The 18161-nt window shown below is 32.3% G+C and overlaps 1 protein-coding gene across 2 annotated transcripts in view; it reads right to left on the reverse strand.

Moving 5' to 3' along the window:
- The window catches only part of LOC139503853 (homeobox protein Mohawk-like), a 360650-nt gene extending 342797 nt beyond the window's left edge, over positions 1 to 17853 (reverse strand). The window contains exon 1 of one of the 2 annotated variants that reach the window (XM_071293809.1): positions 17470 to 17774. In XM_071293809.1, coding sequence (XP_071149910.1) covers positions 17470 to 17621 — 152 coding nt within the window. In that variant the 5' untranslated portion in view covers positions 17622 to 17774. Of the gene's footprint in view, positions 1 to 17469 lie in introns of both variants that reach the window. The other variant, XM_071293810.1, reaches the window with a different exon arrangement.
- Between the last annotated feature and the right edge of the window lie 308 nt (positions 17854 to 18161).

The following is an 18161-nucleotide window of genomic DNA, read 5'->3' on the forward strand; positions in this document are numbered from 1 at the left end:
TTTCTCTATTCCTTATCCGTTAACTTTGTCCGAATGATGTTTTATGTGTATCTGAAAATACTGCGCGAGTGGAAAACACGTGTTTTCTCGATCAATGTATATATAAGTATAAACATGAGATTTATATAATTATAAAATTTGTCTATACATATAAATGCAAAATACAATAATTTTGGCATAAACAAGTCTTTTCTAAACATGTTATGTTAATTTTACTAACACAAGCAGAAAAGATTTATTCAGCCTAAATATGACTTGAACTTTCCATGAACTCGTTCAGACCTTGACGATAGATGTCTATTGCAATATTATGTATTAATAAAACGTCAGCGGATATTCTTTCATATTTCAATATTAAGTAATTACAAAATGTACATTACAGCACTTTCAAAATTTGTTTATCACCTCTCCCTTTTTTTTAATTTTCAATATCAATGAAGGAAAAACGCCTACCTACCTACCCACTATCTCGATGTTTGGGTAGGGTTTGGGCAAACTCGATATTTTTAAGTGTGGCCTAACAAATTATCAATGTATGACATGTCCTTTCAAAATAGTATCTGTTGTTTAATCGTCTGCCATCTGTTACAAGCGGGGTCAAATTTCGTTCATACTGTCTTTAGAACACAAATTATTGCCAATTAGTGTGCTAATGAAATAAAAGACCCTGTATAATGACCCTATAATTTATTTTTCGCTTTCCTTACTGTGAAACGAAAGAAAACAATCGAATTAGTCAGTAGAAAAGTTACTGAGTGATATGTTTCGAGGTACAGTGAAACCTGACTCCTGACTAAACTGAATCCTGCATAAACCGAGGACCTGTCTAAACTAAACCTGTTCGTAAGCACCTTCATATCAAATTATGTGCGTTATGAACTTGATAACCCCCCCCCCCCCCCACTTTTCCCTCTGGGCCCTAAATTGGTTAATTTCAAATTCTTATCTTTCTAATTGTATAGTCATTGGGTGACACAGTAATTTTCCAGCTTCTAGCACCAGTTTTTGGCAAATGATTTTTTTAAACTACCTCTTTAATGAGCAATTAAAACATTTCTTTTCAACCTTAGCCAGCAAAATTCCTCAACATCACTCGAGTGAAAGCTTTCTTGATATACAATAGACTAAGTGCTATCATATTTAACAAGCTTGCCCCCTGACTTTACGGGTTACGATTTTTTAACGAGTTCAGAAAATGTTTTACTTTGTGACTTGTCAAGGACGAAATGGCTGATTAAGCGATACAAATCAAATTTGCTCGACATTAATATGATACATGATAGATCTATGTAAAGATCTGCACCCAATACCGAGACTAGATTTAACATGTATTTCATTGTTGGCATGATTTAACTGCTGAGCAATAGGTTTTGGTAGTTTATGAGGCATGTTATTTTCTTTGTTTTAACCGCCCTGTATTATACTGTATTATATCTGACATCGTTTCCTATTGAAATAGTTAAACTTGTGCATGTCAAGAATTTGTTTTAAATCTCTTTGTAGATATTTTAGTTTTAAAATCTGTATTGAAATGTTTTGTGTATGAACGAACCTTTCTACTTTAGTTCAAAATCATTTAGTGACAAATCGTCCTAACATTTTAAGTGGATTTACATGACAGATCAAATGATCTTAGTCACATACAAGTAGTCATTCGTCAAGGTCTCGCCAGTACGCCGAAAAAGGACACCCAGACGTCAGCTGATCTTGGTGGCAGGTGTCGGGGATTTGACCGTGCTATAGCAGAGCAAAATATATTTTAAGTGAATTTACATGACAAGAACTATGAACATAATCACATATTAGTCAGTGGCGGATCCAGAAATTTTCAAAAGTGGGGCCCACTGACTGACCTAAGAGGGGGCCCGCTCCAGTCACGCTTCAATGATTCCCTATATAAGCAACCAAATTTTTTCTCAAAAAGGGGGGGGGGGGAGCCGGGCCCCCTGCCCCCCTAAATCCGCCTCTGTTAGTTGTCATTAGTCGATGTCTCGCCAGTACACCAAAAAAAAAAAGGACGCTCATACGTCAGCACACCTTGGAGGCAGTTGCTGGGGATTTGAACGTGCTATAACAGAGACCAAATACAGGGTCAAATAAGACAAAATCTTGCAACAGTAGTGTAATAAAATAAACAACATAAATGTAATCACATGTATTGTAGTAACATTTTTGCTAAAAAAGAACAAAATTGTCGTACAGTTTAGTTTTGGATATAATACATTTATATAGTACTGGAATTAAAATTTTCATATCAGAAAAGACAAGTTGAAGGTCAATACGACAATTATATACCCATGGAATAATATTTAAAGTGTGCGTGATAAGTTTGTTGATGCAAATAAATATAGCCATGTTATGTATAATGTTATAATAAGTTAACTTTACTTATACTGCAATTTGTATGAATGATTAAATAGGCAATCAGTCAAATAATCGAAACTTTTTAATACAGTGAAACCTGTTTAAACCGAACCTCTTAGGGACTTAAGATTTATTCGGTTTTGGCTGATGTTCGGTGTTACCAGGCTCCCAGCACAAACAATTTGATATGACGGTGGTTACGAACATGTTTGGTTTATACAGGTTTTCGGTTTATGCAGGATTCGGTTTAGCTAGGTTTCACTATAATATTATTAATCAAACTAAAGTTTTCAGGGTTTCACTATTATATTATTTAAATTAATGTTTTCAGGTCGAGGAAGAAACATCTGTTCAAACATGCTTCAATCTGTCCTTGAATCAGTTTGTGAGTTTGTGTGTGTGTGTGTTTTGAAATTGAAGAAAAGACATTCGCTAATTTCAGAATGATTGTCAATGTTTCCTATTCATGAAATTGAAATATACACTTAGAACTTATGCAGGAAGAAAAGGGTAGAATACGAAGTGCATTAAAAAAAGTTCCTAAAAACTTTTCGGAAGACAAAGACTGTGCATCACGTAACCTCACCAAAAATTGGGGGGAATCTTAGAAGCAACGGAGGGGTAACATGCACCTTTTTGTAATAGGGATACAGTAAACAAACATTAGCCTCGATTTGCAAATCTTAAAACCGAATGCTGGGTTTTAAATTCCTTTAACAGTAAACTTTATAAAGGTAGAACATATAAGAGGCGGAAGAAATAAAGTACACCACGTAATCTCTCATAACAAAATTGCTAACACTGCATGAAAGGACAAAGACTTACAAAAAGTAGGCGAGCTCGTTTTTATTAAATGGAAGATTTTGATTTTTAGAGCAGTCATGCATTTAAATATGATGAATGACAACTCGACAGATGTGCATATACATGTACTATTAGCGTTGCATAATTTCGATTTTTTTTTCTCTTTTCATCTTTATTTAACATTTTAACATCCGATTTTTCCACTTTTAAAACGTCCATTCCATTTATAAACGCTGACAATGCAACACGTACGTTTTGAGGCTGAACATAGACATCTAATACCTTGGGGATGATAAATGGCCCATCTGCGTAGTCAATAATGATTATTGAATTAAATATTTAACATACACCTGCCCACAAAACACAAAAACGTTGAGGAAATGTTCCAGGAACGTTTCTGTTTCGTTGTGAGAACGTTGTGATTTAACATTGTAGGAACGTAAAAGTGTGGACTACCAGTTACGTTGTAAGAACGTTATGATATAACGTTATGGAAAACCAACCTGGAACCTAAATAGAACCTTGTGTAACCAAACTGGAACCTTGATAGAACCTTGTATAACCAATCTGGAACCTTAATAGAACCTTGTGTAACCAATCAGAAACCTTTATAGAACCTTGTGTAACCAATCTGGAACCTAAATATAATCATTTGTTACCAATCTGGAACCCAAATTTAACCTAGTCCCAGACAACATTTGTATGTTGGCATAACAATGGCCCAACGTATCTACATTCATTGGCTCAACGTTGTTTTTCTCTCCATCTTCCTGAACATGCATGAACATTTTGCCACTGGACGTTTTAGCAAACAACAATAAATTAATCTTTCTCTCCAGGAATTGTACCTATATTTGAATGAATTAAATCAACACATCCATGTTACCTATTTTTCTTAAATAATGAATAAAAAGATATGATACCAATACATAATTTATTTTAGCTAGACAAGGAGCAAATTCTTAAAAGTTTAATTTTATGTATCTACACGTTGCAACATCAGATCTAGAATGAAAATTATAAAGTATAGTCATGATGTTTCATTTCTGTAAATGTAATTCACTTCATCAGGTTCATATGTAGTTATTTCCTAGTTCTGTAATTCACTTCTGACATCAGGTTCATACAGTTATTTCCTAGTTCTATAATTTCACTTCATCATGTTCATACAATTACTTCCTAGTTCTGTAATTCACTTCATCAGATTCATCCAATTATTTCCTTGTTCTGTAATTTCACTTCATCAGGTTCATACAGTTATTTCCTAGTTCTGTAATTTCAATTCATCAGGTTCATACAGTTATTTCATAGTTCTGTAATTCACATCATCACGTTCATACAGTTATTTCCTGGTTATTTAATTCACTTCATCAGGTTTATACAGTTATTTCCTAGTTCTGTAATTTCAATTCATTAGGTTTATACAGTTATTTCCTAGTTCTGTAATTTCACTTCATTCATACAATTATTTCCTAGTTTTGTAATTCACTTCATGTTCATACACTTACTTCCTAGTTCTGTAATTTCACTTCATTAGGTTTATACAGTTATTTCCTAGTTTTGTAATCTAACATGGGTTGTATTCACAAGAGTGTTCCTTTTGTTTTCTGCTACACTTTCATTTGGAACTTTTTTCTGAATATGTCTTTTGTTTAATTCTTATCCAGTGTAGCAAATCTTCATAAAAAATATTTTACTGCCCCTGTAATAAAGAAATGAACAAATGAGTACTCAATATATACTTCTTATGAATATAATAAATCCTAAAAGACTCTTGTTTAAAACTAGACTATACAATGCGATGCCATAGGGATAATGCACTCATACCACATCTTCCAACATCTATTTAGATTGTTAGACTTCACTGTGCTAGCTAAGTTTAGCCGGAAAATTGAGGGTAGATATGGATACAGGAAACAGAACCATGTAAAAAAATGTTCTAACTAAATGAATAATTCTAGTAAAAAATCTAAATCAAATCTAAATACAACAGCATTATCGGTGTTATAATATTTAACATTTTAATTATGCATATATCATGTATATATTTTCAAATTTCGAATCCGATGTGGCATTAGGGATTGCTATTATGTTACTAACTTAAAGTAATTTATTGTGCCTTTTGTCCAATTCTTTTAAATTTGTATGACCTACAAATAATTAAACAACATTCTGAAACAGTATGTAACAAGAAAGATTCGAAAATACACTTTTCCATTGATAAGGGTTATAAATGCAATCTTCACATTTAACAAAGATTTCAGAAATAAAATAAGTTTTATTTGTGGTTAAAAAAACATGTAGTTACTACTATTTTCATTCATAATCATATACGTATATCAGAATGTTTAAAGTAACAATCAACTTACATGTTTCTTTCTCTTTAGATGATGCGATTTTCTCTTTTGTTTTCTTTGTTGTCACTGCTTTCTTACAAATACACGACAGGAAATAGTCTCAAAAGTGACTATCCCATTACACTTAGATTTCCTATAACCTTAATTACCATAGCAACTATCTTTGAAATTTGTCCAACATCTGGTCAACATCATTCTATAGGTCAACCTTATCAGAATATGCTTGATTAACATAATGGCTGTATCAAATATCATTATGTATTATACATGTTATAATTGCTAATTATGTTTCACAAATTAAAGTTGAATGAAAAAAGTTATAATAAATAATGAGAATAATGAATTTTAACTTTTAATCGAGCAATCTATATGTTTAAGGAATAAAAAGTTATTTTGTTCTTAATGCAGTGTCGGTTTTTTAGTTTTAAAAACTATCAGCATTCACTTTCTGAAACAAAATAAAGGTTTGATTAACATGCAAGACGGCAAACATCTAACTTGCATTTTCTGCTATTAATTTGATTTTTTTTAATTTTTTTTTTGGAAAGATTATTTTTTCAAAAAAATGAGGAACATTATTCGAACGTTTTAAGAATGTTAGTAAAGTAACCTTAAAAAAGTAACTAATATTAAACGTTTCTACAACGTATTATTTGTAACATAACCAAACTGAAACTTCCACACAACGTTAAAACAAAACGTTTCTAGAACGTTGAATTGTAACGTTTCATTTTAACGTTCTCACAACGTTCGTAAAACGTTAAGGTCCGAAATAACCTTACAGGAACCAATCCACAACGTTCTTTGAACGTTATGTGTTTAGTGGGTGTGTAACCCAGGCGTGACTTGGTCAACTTGATCGATTGTCCGACAACGAGGCCAAGGAAATTCTATTTATTTCTCTCAAATTCTACCTTAATCTCTTGACAAAACTACATTAAAAATTTATGTTTTGTAATGAAAGGATTTAAAATCCGACCTTCACCTTGTCCATGTTGTTAAAGATTGCTGAGTTAGCAGGCGAACGAATGACGTCACTGGTATTGATCTGAGTCAATCAATTCCATCATCCGGATGTTGAAAGCAGACGATCAAAGCTGTGAAAGGCATACGTAATTTAATTTTTATTTCCTTATATTTGATTTAGGTTTAGAAAGATACAAAATTATTTAATATATTTTCTTTTGATCATTGTTGAATAAGAAATAAACACTTGTTTATACTACAAAATCATCAACGATTTCGTGTAATCAAGATGTACAAATGTACTTATAAGCTTCAAATAGTCTATTAATTCTTGTTTTAGTTGAGTTCATCATGTATACTCCTGATTTTTTTCCAAACTTATATAAGAATAAGAATAGTTGTTATTCCAATCAAGGGCCCTTTTATTAAAAGGCCTTTCCCCAAAAAGATTAATAACTGAATTTCGCACAAATTGCATCCATAAGATTGTCAAAGGCAGAACAATTACATGTCTACATACCATTTTAATGATGACATTAATGATACAGTAACATACAAGTCCCTTTTATAGCAAATATAACTATTAAATTTATAAGTTCGCAGCTGCTAGGATGGTTAAGAGGAGTTCAAAACAACGTCCATTAAACTACAAAAAAGATATTGATTTTTGTCAAGTGAGAAACCAAATTTGTGTTCTTGTTTAATTGCTTGATTTTATTTGTTCAGTTGCGTCACATACTATAAATGTATGGTGTAATGGCACACATTTAAATTGAATTGAACTGGATATTTAAAACTTACATTCCAATTCCCAATTGCAAACGTATTCACTGTGTATGTTGTGGTATTTGCGGTATCATTTAGATGCTAACCTTTTAATAATGCTGATGTTATGCGGTAATTCAAAAGAATGATTAGCCACGTTATACCAAAAAAAACCAGTTTCAATTAAGCGTCAAAACTGCTCATTTGGTTTTAACCGCACGTATAAAGATAACACGTTTCTGACAATATATTAATATATATTAATGATCTTTGATTAGAAATTCAGTAGACCTATACAAGCAAAATAATGCCAACATGATTAAGTGTAAAAAAACATCAACTAGAGGAAATATTTATGGGTTAATAAGTATGAATTATTAATAATTTGACAGGATTTTAACATCTGAGTCATATATATGTAGCAAACAAGATTGATCATTTTAATTCTAGGGGGATTTTTATTTATAGGGAGGACAAAAGCGCCAACACAGAGGTCGTTATGAATACAAAAGTTTAAATTCGATACATTGTAGTATACTAGTTTCTATAGTCAATGCAAATGGCATATACATAGATACATGAATAAGAAGATATGGTAACGAGGCAACTATCCATCCAAGTCACAATTTGAAAATTACTTAATCATTCTTTTAAATATATTCAAGGGTTTTCACCTGTTTTCATGAGGTGCGTAGTGTATTTAGAATAAGTGTGTCCTCTTTACCCAGTGGCAAGTATTACAAGCATAGTCAATATGATACATCCCTAAGCAAAAGCTTAATGCAATGAGGACTATGTTCATGTACACATGGCACTATAATGTACACATGGCAATATAATGAACACATGGCAATATAATGTACACATGGCAATATAATGTACACATGGCAATATAATGTACACATGGAAATATAATGTACACATGGCACTATAATGTACACATGATGCAACCGCTTGCTTGTTTTATTGTTATATTCAAGGGTTTCCCTCTTTTTGTTACGAGGTACTTAACATATTAATTTAGAATAATTGTGTCTTTTTTATCCAGTGGCAAGTATTACACGATATATTCAAATGCAAAAGCTTAAGCTAAATGCAAACATGACGATGTACACATGACAAAATAATGTACACAAGTACACATGACAATATAACACAAGTACGCAAGCCATAATGGAATTACAAAAATCACAAAAAAGTGTTTTATTTTTATCAAATAGTCATGATCAAAGACGACTACACCCTAGAAATGTTAGTCAGGCAATTCTGATGCAACCGCTTGCTTGTTGAAATAACCATCGCGTGTTTAACCGAATTTTTAAAACAAATACTATGAAATATTGTGGGCAGAAAGCTCTTCCAATAGTCATTCGATCAGGATATCAATTCTTGTAGATGACTCAACTTTTGCAACTTTTGAAGCATGATACATGTCTCTATAATAATTTTGTGACAAACATGTCAAAAGTCACGCTATATTTTTGCATGGTGCATGACATGACATTCATGCATGGGTGTTTAACCATTTATAAACAACAAAGAGTTATTCAATTAAATTTATTTATTTTTCAAAAGTTTCCAATAAAATGGCTACCCACTCAATTATTTGTACAAATGACTCATGTGAAGACTTTGTAAAAGTATACCAAGCATTACCATATACCTATATTTAATAAACTTATTTATTGGTAACAAAAACGAATCAAACTTTTAAAGTTAAATTTCATGTTTATTTTAAAACCCTGATGCAATTTCGTTGTTCAATAGACACGGTTTAAACTAAGACCTGGTTTTTGGGTATAATAGATATTTTCAAATGCTTATGAAATATCTGTAGATATGTTATATGCTTGTGCAATGTTTTGTGATTCCAGATAGTTCTATAATCTGTATTAGTCGGATAGCCTAGAGAATCTTTTAATGTCAACTTGTTTGCTTTATGTAATTAGTCTATACACAGTTCTATAAACCGATTGATATGACTGTGACCGTGACAGTCTGTCGACAAAGCATTGTTCCCATAGAAACCATGCATTTGGATATATGTTTCAAAAACACTAACAAGATTAGATGGCCATTAGTTTTTACAAGAAGCTTCAATGGAATTTACTATCTTGTGTTTTTGCCTTTTTTCTCTCTGGCAAATGTTTGAAGTGCTTTTTAAATAAAACATACCAATGAATAAAAGATTGTTAGTCAGAAACGTATCAAATTCCTTACTTCCGGTGCCTCGGAAATGAACGCATCCGTTTAAGTGAAGAATGGCGGACATATTTTCCACGCTGAAGGTTGACTATTGATAGTGTGTATTTTTCTGTTTTAATCCCCCTCTTTACGCCCAAACTGTAATAATTTGGAGCTATGATCAATAATTTTAGTCACAAGCGTAAAATCCCAGAAACACGCGCTGAGCAGGTGGAAATTGTCAGTTTTGTACTTTTGAAGAAATAACCTATATACAATTGCTACTGCATGTTTTAAGTGCGTTTTATTGTTAATGTACTATATTTTTTTATTTATCTTTGGTATATTTGTCATGTCAATGTGCAACACATGTATATGACAGTTTAACAAGAATGCTGTATGCAGGGACACATCTAATAAATCTTTTTTTTTAAGTAGGTCAACAGACGACAACATACTTTTTCTGTTAGGGAGCTACCATTTGATTTTTATGGGGGGGGGGGGGGGGGGGGGCTAGGATGAAAAATTTTGTCCTGCATTTTTTTTTAGCTGTAATCTCTGTCCTGCCTTTTTATTTTTCAATCTGTTCGGTCCTGCCTTTTTTTTTTTAGTTTATCCTGAATTTTTTCTACCTAAATTGTCGTCCTGACTTTTTTTTTTTGCAAGTGTCTCATCCTGCCTTTTTTTTTTACTCAAAACTCCTGTCCTGCCTATTTTTTTCAAATTTCATCCTAGCCCCCCCCCCATAAAAATCAAATGGTAGCTCCCTTAATAACCTAAACCATGATACATTATAACATGTTTAATAGCCGCGTTATAAGGTACAATTTACTTTTTACAGAACAGGTACAAATGGACGAAAGCCAGAACGCAACCACCATGTTTTAAACGAAAGAAAAAGCCAGGGTTAAATATCACAAAAAACATCGCCTTCCGGTTGGTTTGGTTTGGTTTAAAAGCATATCGGTCTGATATTGCAACAAAATTAGGGAGCTACCATTTGATTTTTATGGGGGGGCTAGGATGAAAAATTTTGTCCTGCATTTTTTTAGCTGTAATCTCTGTCCTGCCTTTTTATTTTTCACTCTGTTCGGTCCTGCCTTTTTTTTTAGTTTATCCTGCATTTTTTTTACCTAAATTGTCGTCCTGACTTTTTTTTTTTTGCAAGCGTCTCATCCTGCCTTTTTTTTTAATCAAAACTCCTGTCCTGCCTATTTTTTTCAAATTTCATCCTAGCCCCCCCATAAAAATCAAATGGTAGCTCCCTTAGTCAAAGATTTCATAATTTTGTAACGGCCTGGCCTTGGGATTTATCTTCTATAATTTCTTTCAAAATAATGTTTATTACATCTCAATTCCAACTGACCCCTCCCCCCTATTTTTTCCACAAACCCACCAAAAACGAAGTAATTTTTAGCGAAACATAAAACATAATAACACAAAATGTATAATGTCAGCATACGTAGGAAATACGTAACATACAGCAAAATAAGGCATTTATTACTATCTCTTATTCAATAAAGTAATACAGTGAAACCTGACTAAACCGAATCCTGTAGTAACCGAAAACCTGTCTAAACCAAACATGTTCGTAAGCACTGTCATATCAAATATTATGTGCGTTGTGAACCTGATAAAACCGAACATTGGCCGAAACCGAGCAAAATCTTAAGTCCCGAAAAGGTTTTGTTTAAACAGGTTTCACTGTATGTCTTTGTTACTATGTTTGGTAGACAACAGGAAGTGTTCGAACTGCAGTATACAGATGTATATTGCACCATCTGACACAGCGGATATCACCTATATCATACCTGCACGTGATCAAAATATGGAAACTATAATTACAATAAATGGAATCGGTCTTCTGTCACATATACATCATATTAAGACTTAATATATTGATACACAAGATGTTAATTTGTCCCAAGCTACCATTATTGTGCTTCAATGACGACGATAAAGGAAGATTATTAAGTGTTTTTCACAATATATAATTCCATGTAGGTCAATATGACATAACAGTATATTAAAGAGCTTAAATGAAAATTATTATGTATCGAGAGAAGAGTTATATTCAATAAAATGTACTTCATAGGTCTTCTTAAAGGTTTAATAAGTAATAATCAATTTCATCTTACTTCAAGATGGCAAAATCAATAATAAAGAGTACAAAGTCAGTATAAACACGAGATAAAGACGGAAATGACACATATGAAAAGTACAAGCGTTATATTTCTTATTGATAAAGTAAATTAAAAATTTCAAAATATGTTTGAAACACCTTGTAGATATATTATGCAATTTACAAATAAGAAATATAACACAAATATAAACATTCAACAGTTCATCCCCGGATGCGGAGAGGTTGTTGTAGATTCAGCGTCTTTATTAATGTGTATCTCAATTCGCCGTTTCAGAATCTAATGCATTCTGGGTAATATATTGAAAGCGTACACCAAAGTGTGTGAATGGTTAAAAACGTTCTAAACAATTGAAATTCAACCAATGACGAAACGTAATTTTCATTTTGGTGTACGAACAATGAGATTACCCATAGTCCTCTAGTTTCTGAAAAAAGGCTAATTCCGTCCTGGGTATTTTTCCTTTTTTGCACTAACATAAGAGACGTCAATAGATAGTGCCAAATATTTGTTTTGAAGATGAATAATCGACTTTTTCTTCTGTCCCTCTTGAACTTGAGATACTTCGGTTGTCATTAATCTTCTTATTATTGCAAACATTATGGACATTATTTACTTCCTAGTGGTCGTATTGGGTTTTTGCATTGTCTTGTAATAAAGATATGGTGAGTCATACACACACTTAAGTATATGTACGGGAGGAAAATAAAGAAATCAATATCTATGTTTTCTATTGCAAGATAATACCAGGTCAAAATGTTACATATATTTGTTTATTTGTTTGCTTCTTATTGTAAATGTTTTCATTTTAGCGACCAATGTCAACAAATGAATTTTACCTATCCGTGGTTCTAAAGAAGTTTTTTGAAATTTGACTAAATTTACGAGAGAAAAAAAACGGATTTGAAATAACCTACTGTATTTACCACAACGTTGAACCATGAGGGTCTGGTTGCGGTTAATTTACAGAATATAGTAGCACTTGCCAATACTACAGACAATGGAGAGAGAAAAGAAATCGAGAAAAATGAGGCGCTAAAATATAAAGAATAGAGAATAATGGCTTAAATCATTTAAGAATACGAAGAACATGTTTAGTTTATACAGTTTTTCGGTTTATGCAGGATTCGATTAATTCAGGTTTCACTGTAACTAATTTAGAAAAGAATGCATATGTGTGTATATATATCTTGTCATCGGCTTTCAAAGTAAATCCTTCACCCAATAATACTGAATAGTTGATTACAGTATTCGAACAGCATACAGATGCCAAATGCCATGTACATTCACACTTCGCTGTGCTGTCTAAAAGTTGATAGTTTGCGTTAATTGTATGAAGAATTTTAAACAGACCATTTGACTTTCATGTCGAGGCTTAGCGAGAATGAACTTTTCCTTTTCCTTGGAACTGGAGCATGCATTATATTTTTTTAGTTATTTGGGGTTTCATATTACAATGTATTATGCAAACATAAATAATGTTTTTGATTGTAAACTGCTGGGCGGGAATGTGGGTGATTGTACTTAAATATTATCATACCTACACTACAAATTTTCCTCATGTTATCATTTCAAACAATCCTTGACACAAACAAGGCCATACATCAAGTTGGCGGACACTGCACTTAAGATTACATGTAGGTCAATGTATTACTGTCAAGTCACAGTCAAGGATATTGCTACTTTGTAAATTTCATACAAATTCAATTTTATCAAGTCACAGTCAAGGATATTGCTAATTTGTACAAAATGTTGTAAATTTCATACAATTTCAAAGGAACTGCAGAATATTTATTTTCTCCGCGTTATTTCTGCGTTGTAAAGCTTCATACAATTCTCTATGGAACTGCAGAATAATTTTTTTTCCCGCGGTATTCGGGGTTTCATAATAATATGCAAAAAAAAATGGTTTTGATTTTTCTCTGAATTTGAAAATACAGAGTTCTGTGGCCGGGGAAAACACATGAAAAGGGGATTTTTTTATTTATTCCTGTCGGTGTATTTTCATAAAACACTTTTCAAATCCATATAGAAATTAAACCGCCAGCGATAAGGACATGTAAATGTATTGCACTGTCTTTTATCATACATTTCTACGGTATATTTAGAAATTCCTCCTTGTATCAATTCTAGCCAAAAGCTTAAACACGTTAAATGAAACAAATGACAGTTTCCTGTTTTCTTTCATTTTGTGTAGGTATCCTTCATATTTTTTAATGGACAAATGAGGGTACGTACAATGTATTAACGAACTAAAAAAGTTCTATTCCCGTCTTTGCTGTTCTCTTAAAATACGCTACTGTATTAGAAAATGTACAATGTTTGCATTTGAGGTAAAGACCTCTTTTTTTTAATTTTTTGTAATGGAAATCATTATGGTCATTGAATTTAAAATATAAGTAACTGTACACAGAATAATTCATTTTCAAACAATCCCTATTTACAAAAAGTAACAATGTTGTCAATAATCAATGCAGGGGTCCTTATTTATTACAAAACAATTTGATAAATTCTAGCGAAAACTGATAAAAACCGGTTTCCATCCCCAAGGCAAAGTGACCCATGACTTATAATTATTTTTTAAACACCCCCTATGATTTCATAAAATTCTAGGTAAATTTATTCCTTTTCAATTGTTTGTTCTGCAATCTTTGGACTCCGAAAGCTCGGTGAAATGCTTCGGATAAATAAGTGTTACGATAAGAAGATTATAAAAGCGGCAAACAGCAATGAAAAACACAAGTCTAAATACAAAACACACAACACATGGCTTCATTAAAGAGACACACAACAGTTAACCAAACGTTAAGCCAAGGAACCATTTTCAAAAACCTGGATACACTTGGGTGACTTGCAGATCCTACTCCACTATTGGAATACGTTGCAATTAGGTTTAATATAGAAATGTTTATATTTTATAATGAGGGGCCTGATGGAGGGGGTCTCATCACGATTCACGAGTTGAGTTTTTTGTCAATCACGATTCACAGAAAATAAATTCCCATGACCACGGATCACGAAAATATAGAAATAAAAAAAAAATCTGTAGAAAAACAGATCACGATAGCGAAAAAGCGCCAATCACGAAGGACGAAAATAACCCATCAGGCCCCTCTATAATTTGATAAGTGATTTTTCAAGATTTTTTATTTGATTTGATTTGATTGCTTGATGGTTAAATTGACGAAAAATAAAGACCAACTATTTCAGGACTTCAAACTGACAACTTGAAGACATTTTCCTACATCGCAGTAAACATACATGTAGTTTTATAGCGCGTACCTATTTTAATAGGTCATTGTCCTGTAAAGATAGTGCAAACTTGTCATATAAATTGTTTACTTTTGCACCATACGGAAAGATTAAAATGTCATAAAACATCGGTAAACTGGTAAATCGACAATAACAAATGTTTTTGTTTTCCCTATTTTTATCGACACGAGAAGATCAAGAAGATGTGGTATGATTGCCAATGAGACCAAATGACGTAGAAGTAGCCAACTATAGGTCACCATAGTGCCTTCAACAATGACCAAAACCCATACCGTAAAATAGGCTAATAAAGGCCCAAAATGACAGACGTAATTAAATACAAAGAGAACAATAACGGCCTGAAATATGTAAAAAGCCAACCAACAATTAACGAATAACAAAATATGTACGGCAACCAAATGACAACCACTAACATGACTAAATTAAAGACTCCAGACTTGGGACAAGCAAATATGGCGGGGTTAAACATGCGCTGTGCTGTTATTTTTTACGTCAAGAAATACTAGAATCAAGTCGTGTTTTCCCCTTCTTTAATCATGTTTATCGACAACGGGAAAACAACACAGCGGAAAACATATCATTCACCTATGTCACTTATTCGTTACGTCAAGAAATACTAATTTCTGCTTTAATAACATCATGTAAGCTATAATGAATCTAATTGACAGTAATCCAAGAATCTTTGAAGGGACGGATTTGTAAATAATCCATGTATCGTGGAACATTAACAGAATTGTCGCCATTAATTATACATTTGAATTATTGATATAGTTCCTTGTTTCTATATATATTTCAATCAAAATATCGAAAATCAGTGAAAGTAATTAAATAAATAAATACTATCAAACATCGACCTGGCAACAATTCTTCACAAACTGGTCATTCTTAAAACAGAGAAAGCATGTAACATGCATATTGTTTATATTTACTTCAGTTTTTGAAAGCCATTAATGCTTGAAACAAGTGTTTTCAATGTGATGGGTCTGAACTACGACGTTACATAAAATTGAGAATGGAAATTGGGAATGTGTCAAAGAAACAACAACCCGATCAAAGAGCAGACAACAGATTTGTTTGATACAAAATATGAACGTCACCGAGTGTGCTGACACGACGTAAATATACTATTTTTTTTTAGTTTAAAAATTAGACTCATATGTACAATATACAACCATATATGCATGTTATAGGTAAAGCAAAACATCTTTTTTGTTTGTTTCAAATGTTACATGTTGGTCCTTTGATATATTCTTAAATTTATTCCCGGGAGACCCGATCTTACTGAGGTATTAGGAACTATCGACCTGCCAGTATTATCTCTTCTTAATCTTTTTCATTCCACCCAAAACTGATGCGTTATCTGGACAAGTTCGACCCTAAACGGAATGTGACCTAGATTTGGGACACCGAGTCCTAAATACACTTTTAATCTGATACAGCTTAGTTAATCTGTACGTTTGCCAACATTTTAAAATTAAATACATACAAAAAGTGAAGATTTACTTTTTTTACATTAAGTTTTAAAATTAACTTGAGAATTTATTTATATGTTGTGTATTTCATGTTTATGTCAGCAGTTTAGTATGAAATATGTAAATGTTTGAATCCGTGTGGGTTAAGCCGGAGGAGAGACCTTTACATACAATTTAATGTGTTAAGATCGGAAGAGTGCCATCCTCTTTCAGAATAAACAATTTTTTTTATATTTCTTTGCAATTAACGAATTTTGACTGCATGAACATTGCAAGGCAAAATTAAAAATAAAATGTTGACCCTATCCCACTATTATCGTCCGGTCCACATGTACCGCCTTCCATACCAGTCGACCTATTTTGAATAGCTTGCTTACTGACAATGACTGAAGAAAAGTTCAAATTGTTTTCTTGGTCCTACATGTATATACATGAAACATGTGAAATATCTGTCACTGTACGTAAGGCAAACACCAATTAATCAAATGGACAACTTCAAGTTATCATCTATTTCGTAACGTTTGCTGTTTTACTTAATTTCAAGAGCATTTGATTTTCAATTTTATTTTATTTTTGCATATCCTAGTGATCGATTGAAAAAAAGGCTTTAACGTGATGTACTTATAACTATTGATTTAAAAACAAATCTTATATAATGACCAGGAAATTAAGGGATACCCTTAAAACTGAGACATAAAACACGTTTTTCTTTACATGGACATGACAATTTTAAATGTACATGTAGTACGTAAAGCTGACAAAATCAATAAATAGTAAAACGAAACTGATTGCAAAAAACACTTTGTTCAAGTTCGATGATGCCAACTATCAGCTTTGTTTCACTTTTTTGTCACTTAAATGTCAAGCTTGCTATTTAAAAAATCACTTCTTTTTGTTTGTCAAATTTTGTTTCTTGTAATTGGATAGTTTGTGGTTACATGTAGGAATCACAAAACAAAAATTTACAGATTTAAAGCACATTTAGATATTATGCAACATTGTATGTGAAAGATTTCCCACCATATCGTTATTTCATCGACTACATAAATACATACATGTTAGATTTATTTCTCACTTTTACATACTAACAATAATCAGATACGTCCTTCAAGGGTTCACACATCAAATGTAAAGGTTTCTTACCTTTGATTTCGCGTCCGTAGACTACGTACGGATGCGAAAGTATCCGAAATATTCCCATTATTAACAGTATATGGGGTATGCGTTAATCCTAAATTGAGATCTTTTTCACACATTAATAATTTATCCCGACTGTATCCTTCCGATCGATCCATATTTAATATAGATATATCATTCAAATATTCTTCCACAAATAACGTTAAAAATTTAATACATATATATCAAACAAACATTGTAAAATTGTTGTAATATTTATCCTCCCAAATTTATGTAGTAACGATTGGGAGACAAGCCGGCTTAGATGCATGTGTTTAGTTTAAATATAACATATAGAAATTTACATTCTCCAATGAAAATACCACTTTTGTGTAATGTTCGGTTGAGAACAAAGACTCAACCGAAGACGTTTGATACAACTGCTTTCATTGGATAGAATTTTTAACAGCACGTGTCAATACACAAAACAGGTGTAAACAAAAACGACCTTGACTGATCAATGTACGGTAAATATTACATTAAATAATTATAGGCGTATCTCTAAATACACATCAGTGTGTTTGTGAAAACGATCAAAGTGGTTTTGGATACAGGAATCGTTGAGTGAAAGAAAAAAATCAATGCAAAAACCATTATTTGCTGACTGTAGATCAATACATGATTGAATTTAACCACTTTGTCGTGATTATTGAATATGT

The sequence above is a fragment of the Mytilus edulis genome, chromosome 14, assembly GCF_963676685.1.
Source record: "Mytilus edulis chromosome 14, xbMytEdul2.2, whole genome shotgun sequence".
NCBI classification, from domain to species: Eukaryota; Metazoa; Mollusca; class Bivalvia; order Mytilida; family Mytilidae; genus Mytilus; species Mytilus edulis.